Consider the following 6,295-nt stretch of genomic DNA (forward strand, 5'->3'; position numbering starts at 1 on the left):
TATAGTTTTAATGGACGAAAACTCAAAACATTTGAAGTTAAATGATTTAGCCTCTAACTGCTAAAAAGTAAAAAGAACACATTCTCTCTGTGAACACTCTGACTGTATTTAGGTTATCTGGACTCACAGTAAAATGGAGAGTCTGTGATCTAAAATGAGACCAAGATATTTGTAGTCTGTCACCTCCTTAGTTAATGTGTGGAAATCTAAAAGTTTAAATACTTCTCAAATGTCTCTGCAACCAGACTGTTCACAGGTAACACACTGACAGCACATCTGATGGTCCAGGTGAGGTTAGAACGTCTTTAGTCAGAGCCAGAAAAGGGGGACAAAGAGAGCGTGACGTGAACTAAAAATAAACTGTGATAAAGTCTCACATTTCCAGAACGGTCTTCAGCTGCTCCAGTTTGGACTTCTTCTCCTCGATCTCACAGTCGTTGTGCTGTCCCAGTTCAGCCAACAGCAGCCGGGTGATGTCCAGCACCTCCTGCCAGAGGGTCACAACACAGAGCGGTCACACACACACACACACACGCACACACACACACACACACACACACACACACACACACACACACACACACACACAGCCTGAGGTCACAGGAGGTCAAACCTGATCATCCTCCATCCTGTCTGAATGTTACCTGCAGCTGTTTGGGCTTCTTCAGCTTTAACTTTCCGGTCTTATATCCTCCGTATTTCTCAAACAGATCAAAAAACCTAAAGAAACAGAGGTTACAAAGGTTACATGGATCAGGAGGACATCGGATCTGTGCAGAGAAACAGGTCACCCACATGGAGTTCCGGACTTCCATCTTCATCTTCTGTTTGGGCGTCCTGTCTCCGTGTCTGATGACGGCGATCACACAGCGCAGCTCCATCCTGAGGAGGGAACCAGCGAGTCAGGATCCTCAGAGACAGCAACACCGTAACATCAGTCAGCCTGATCAGGGTTCATCATCCAATCCACTTTATTTATGCAGCACATTTCAAAAACCACCATTTTAGCAAAGTGCTGCACAGTGAGGTGAAATAAGTCAAAACACACAGGACACGAAACGCAGTCAGTAAATAAAAGAATGGAAATAAAACACACACAACATTTCAAAAGTCCCAAAACAAATCAAAACACTCAGAGACCACACTACTCTCACACTACTGGGTTACAAGACCAGGAGTAAAAATAGGTTTGAAGACGGGATTTAAAAGTCCGTAATGTTGGGGACAATCGAACATGGGGGGCAGCACTGCCACCCCTGGTTTTCAGCCTGGTCTTAGGGACCACTAGAAGCTGCAGGAGACCTCAAAGACCTTGTGGGAGTGTAGATTTGCAGGAGGTCGGAAATACACTGTGGAGCTACTCCGTTAAAGGAAGAACCTCTCAATAAGCTCTCATCATCCTTTGGAATCATCTAGCAGTCAGGGTCCTGGAGGCAGACCCCCTCTCCTTTGGAATCATCTAGCAGTCAGAGTCCAGGTGGCAGACACCCTCTCCTTTGGAATCATCTAGCAGTCAGGGTCCGGGGGGCAGCCACCCTCTCCTTTGGAATCATCTACCAGTCAGGGTCCTGGAGGCAGCCACCCTCTCCTTTGGAATCATCTAGCAGTCAGGGTCCTGGAGGCAGACACCCTCTCCTTTGGAATCATCTAGCAGTCAGGGTCCTGGAGGCAGACACCCTCTCCTTTGGAATCATCTACCAGTCAGGGTCCTGGAGGCAGCCACCCTCTCCTTTGGAATCATCTACCAGTCAGGGTCCGGGAGGCAGACACCCTCTCCTTTGGAATCATCTACCAGTCAGGGTCCTGGAGGCAGACACCCTCTCCTTTGGAATCATCTAGCAGTCAGGGTCCTGGAGGCAGCCACCCTCTCCTTTGGAATCATCTACCAGTCAGGGTCCTGGAGGCAGACACCCTCTCCTTTGGAATCATCTACCAGTCAGGGTCCTGGAGGCAGCCACCCTCTCCTTTGGAATCATCTACCAGTCAGGGTCCGGGAGGCAGACACCCTCTCTACTCTTAAGAGTAGGCTTCAAACTTTCCTTTCTGATGAAGCTTATAGTTAGAGCTGGATCAGGCTTGGACCAGGTCTTAGTTATGCTGCTATAGGCTTAGACTGACACACTGGGATCCTGTCTTTCCCTCTCTCTCCTCTCTCTGCCTGTCTCTCACTTTAACTCTTCCTGTCCCATTAAAGTTACTAACCATAGACCTTTCTGGAGTCCCTGAGCTCCCTTGTCTCGTAGGTTCCTCTGGATCTCTGCTGCTGTGGACGTGGTCCAGACTCCAGCTGCTACAACTACTACTATCCGTCTCCCCACTATCATCTCTCTCTCTCTTCATCTCCCTCTATCCCTCTCTCCAACACGGTCTCAGCAGATGTGTGTCTAACATGAGTCTGGTCCTGCTGGAGGTTTCTGCCTGTTAAAGGAAGTTTGTCCTCTCCACTGTAACTAGCTAAATACTGTGAGGTGTAATGCTCATGGTGGATTAAGGTGGGGTCAGACTGAGTCTGATCCGGTCTTGGTGTTGGGTCTCTGTTCATAATTTGACATAGAGTGGTCTAGACCTGCTCTGTTTGTAAAAGAGTCTGAGATAACGTTTTTTGTGATTTGGCGCGATACAAATAAAGATTGATTGATTGATTGAACATCGGTTTCTCTTTCTCACACTTTATTTCAGCCTGGAGTCCCACCAGACAGATCCATCCTGATGACAACAAACCCAACCCTGACAGGAGACACACACACACACACACACACACACACACACACACACACACACACACACACACTCACACACACTCACACACACAAACACTCACACACACTCACACACTGGGCAGGAGCTTTAAATATGTCCTGTTCATGGGCTTCAATTTAACAAACAACAGAAACATTATGACCCATGTCTGAGTGAAAGGACCTGGACCCTGATCAGAGGAGGATCTCTGCATACACACATCTGTAAATTTGCCTCAACGTGTCCTAAAGACAAAAACTGGTTGAGCAGGTTTTCAGAACATCCAGACCGTGAGCTGAGACTCTGGATCAGACTGATCCACAGTCTCAGCTACAGAAGATGTCCACGTGTAGTTCACAGGTAACAACCTGTTATACCTGAGAGTTCACAGAGCTGTGTGACTGAAACAGAGCAGGACTGGTGTCTGCTGGTCTTCAGACTGACAGCTGGGGGGACCTACAGTCAGGGTTTGTGTGAACGAGTAGGTGATCCGAGGCTCAGCACTGTGGTGCTTCTGAGGGTCTCTGACGTTTGTCAGTGACGTACCGGAGGGTCACATCAGATGTGTGTGATGGTCTGTATATGTGTTTCCGTGGGCGGAGGACTCAGTTAAAAACTACTGAGATCCTAAATCAGGAGGCTGAGTGAGAGAGGACGACTCCCCTTCATGGACTTAACATCACTGAGGGTTATGGGTCATCTTCCTCATGATAACCCATAGACTGTATAAAATATGGACGTAGTATCCGTGACGTCAGCCGTCTGTTCCTGAGAGCTGTTTTGAAGCAAATCGACGGCAGCAGCCATATTGGTAATGCAGAACTCAACCAGGCAGAGTGTGACGTAGTGTGAGCCTCTTAGCCAATGGCTGTGTGTTCCCGACCGGGAGTCACGTCAGCCATGTCCTTATTTGGGCAAAACTCGTAATCTTAATATCTTCTGAACCGTCACGTTAGAAAAAAATTCACCCCTCGTACAGTGTGTGTCATTAGAGAGATTAGCTTCATAGGGCCAAGCTGTTTTTTGAACCAGGCTGTAAACATGTTTATTAATGCTGCAAAGATCCTCTTCTTCCCATTCATATCTATGTGGTTTCTGCAGCCAGCCTCTAGAGGATTCTCGGATGTACTGCAGTTTATAGCACTTCCGCATTGGCTTCATCGTTTGAGACCGGTGTTTGCCGCTTGTGATAACCTCCAACATGGACCTGAGGTCACCTGAACACACCTCCTCTGTAAAAACAGGAAACAGCTGACTCACATGGTGCCCGAGGTGGTGGGGACGATGGGGATGTCCTCGGCCTCTGTGGGGATGGACCACGGGATCTGAAACTGAGGGGCCAGCTCTCGCATCACGATGTTCCTGCAGACACAGAGAGACACAAACATGAAGAGTCAAAGACACAGAGACACAAACATGAAGACTCAAAGACACAGACACAAACATGAAGACTCAAAGACAGAGAGACACAAACATGAAGACTCAAAGACACAGAGACACAAACATGAAGACTCAAAGACACAGAGACACAAACATGAAGACTCAAAGACAGAGAGACACAAACATGAAGACTCAAAGACACAGAGACACAAACATGAAGACTAAAAAGACACAGAGACACAAACATGAAGACTAAAAAGACACAGAGACACAAACATGAAGACTAAAAAGACACAGAGACACAAACATCAAGACTGAAAGACACATAGACACAAACATGAAGACTCAAAGACACAGAGACACAAACATGAAGACTCAAAGACACAGACACAAACATGAAGACTCAAAGACAGAGAGACACAAACATGAAGACTCAAAGACACAGAGACACAAACATGAAGACTAAAAAGACACAGAGACACAAACATGAAGACTCAAAGACACACACAAACATGAAGACTCAAAGACACAGACACAAACATGAAGACTGAAAGACAGAGAGACACAAACATGAAGACTGAAAGACACAGAGACACAAACATGAAGACTGAAAGACACAGAGACACAAACATGAAGACTCAAAGACACAGAGACACAAACATGAAGACTAAAAAGACACAGAGACACAAACATCAAGACTGAAAGACACATAGACACAAACATGAAGACTCAAAGACACAGAGACACAAACATGAAGACTCAAAGACAGACACAAACATGAAGACTCAAAGACAGAGAGACACAAACATGAAGACTCAAAGACACAGAGACACAAACATGAAGACTAAAAAGACACAGAGACACAAACATCAAGACTGAAATACACAGAGACACAAACATGAAGACTGAAAAACACAGAGACACAAACATGAAGACTGAAAGACACAGAGACACAAACATGAAGACTGAAAGACACAGAGACACAAACATGAAGACTGAAAGACACAGAGACACAAACATGAAGACTGAAAGACACAGAGACACAAACATGAAGACTGAAAGACACAGAGACACAAACATGGAGACTCAAAGACATAGAGACACAAACATGGAGACAGACAGAGACACAAACACAGAGACACACTGAAACTGGACAAACTGAACTTCAGGGAGTAGTCTCATTCTGAAAGTTAAAAACTTTTTACCCGAGTATCTTGGCGCAGTCGTCGTAGTACTTCATGGAGTTCTTCACGAAACTGAAACCGTTCACGTCACAGACGTATGAGTGTCCGTTTGCTCGCAGGAGATCGAAGCCACAAACTGTTTGCTGCAGAGACGACAGATGGACGGCATTGTTACTGAGCAACAAGGTTCTCACACACTTTCATCAGCACCAGACTAATCCGCTGAGCCTTGGACTGTCAGGCTTCAGAGCACAGAGAGCTACTTGTGTATTATGTGAGTAGATAAATGGTTTGTGCAACCACCTGCACGTGACACAGTATGCTGCTGAGTTTCTATAAACCCTGCTGGAGTCAAAGACCTGGAGATGCTTAAAGAGGAATCACAGGACCACAGATCTCATCAGGACCCGTTATCAGAGGAGTTCTTTGGTGATGCACACAGTATCTGCAGACAGTTAAAGTCTGCCTCTCTTCACGGCGGGGCAACAGGACTCTGAAAATAAAGGTCTCACCTTGAACGCCAGGCAGACTTTTCGAGCCACCAGTTTCTCCATGGCTGACAGCATGACGGGGTATCTGACCTCTTTCCCCTCGCTGTCTCTCTCCACCTTCCCGTCAAGAGCCGGAGACTTACGGGCCTCAGCGTGAGCGTAGTCCGGCCCCACAGTGTACACCTGAGGACAGGTAAGGCACAAAAAGCCATGAAGATCATGGGCTCATTAGAGCTGTAGTCTGTTGTAGTCTGTTGTAGTCTGTTGTAGTCTGTTGTAGTCTGCAGCACTCTGCTGTAGTCTGTTGTAGTCTGCTGTAGTCTGTTGTAGTCTGCTGTAGTCTGATGTAGTCTGCAGCACTCTGCTGTAGTCTGCAGCACTCTGTTGTAGTCTGCTGTAGTCTGCTGTATTCTGTTGTAGTTTGTTGTAGTCTGCTGTAGTCTGTTGTAGTCTGCTGTAGTCTGTTGTAGTCTGCAGCACTCTGCTGTGGTCTGTTGTAGT

The 6,295-nt window shown here is 46.6% G+C and overlaps 1 protein-coding gene across 1 annotated transcript in view; it reads right to left on the reverse strand.

Annotated features, from left to right (window-relative positions):
• The window catches only part of LOC117808824 (inositol hexakisphosphate and diphosphoinositol-pentakisphosphate kinase 1-like), a gene marked incomplete at its 5' end in the record, with an annotated part of 25,501 nt that extends 19,483 nt beyond the window's left edge, over positions 1-6,018 (reverse strand). The window contains 6 exons of the mRNA XM_034678495.1: positions 378-487; positions 645-720; positions 796-882; positions 4,000-4,101; positions 5,325-5,446; positions 5,816-6,018. Of these exons, the coding sequence (XP_034534386.1) occupies positions 378-487; positions 645-720; positions 796-882; positions 4,000-4,101; positions 5,325-5,446; positions 5,816-6,018 (700 nt within the window). The remainder of the gene's footprint in view (positions 1-377; positions 488-644; positions 721-795; positions 883-3,999; positions 4,102-5,324; positions 5,447-5,815) is intronic.
• Positions 6,019-6,295: the final 277 nt, after the last annotated feature.

The sequence above is a fragment of the Notolabrus celidotus genome, unplaced genomic scaffold (assembly GCF_009762535.1).
Source record: "Notolabrus celidotus isolate fNotCel1 unplaced genomic scaffold, fNotCel1.pri scaffold_158_arrow_ctg1, whole genome shotgun sequence".
NCBI lineage: Eukaryota > Metazoa > Chordata > Actinopteri > Labriformes > Labridae > Notolabrus > Notolabrus celidotus.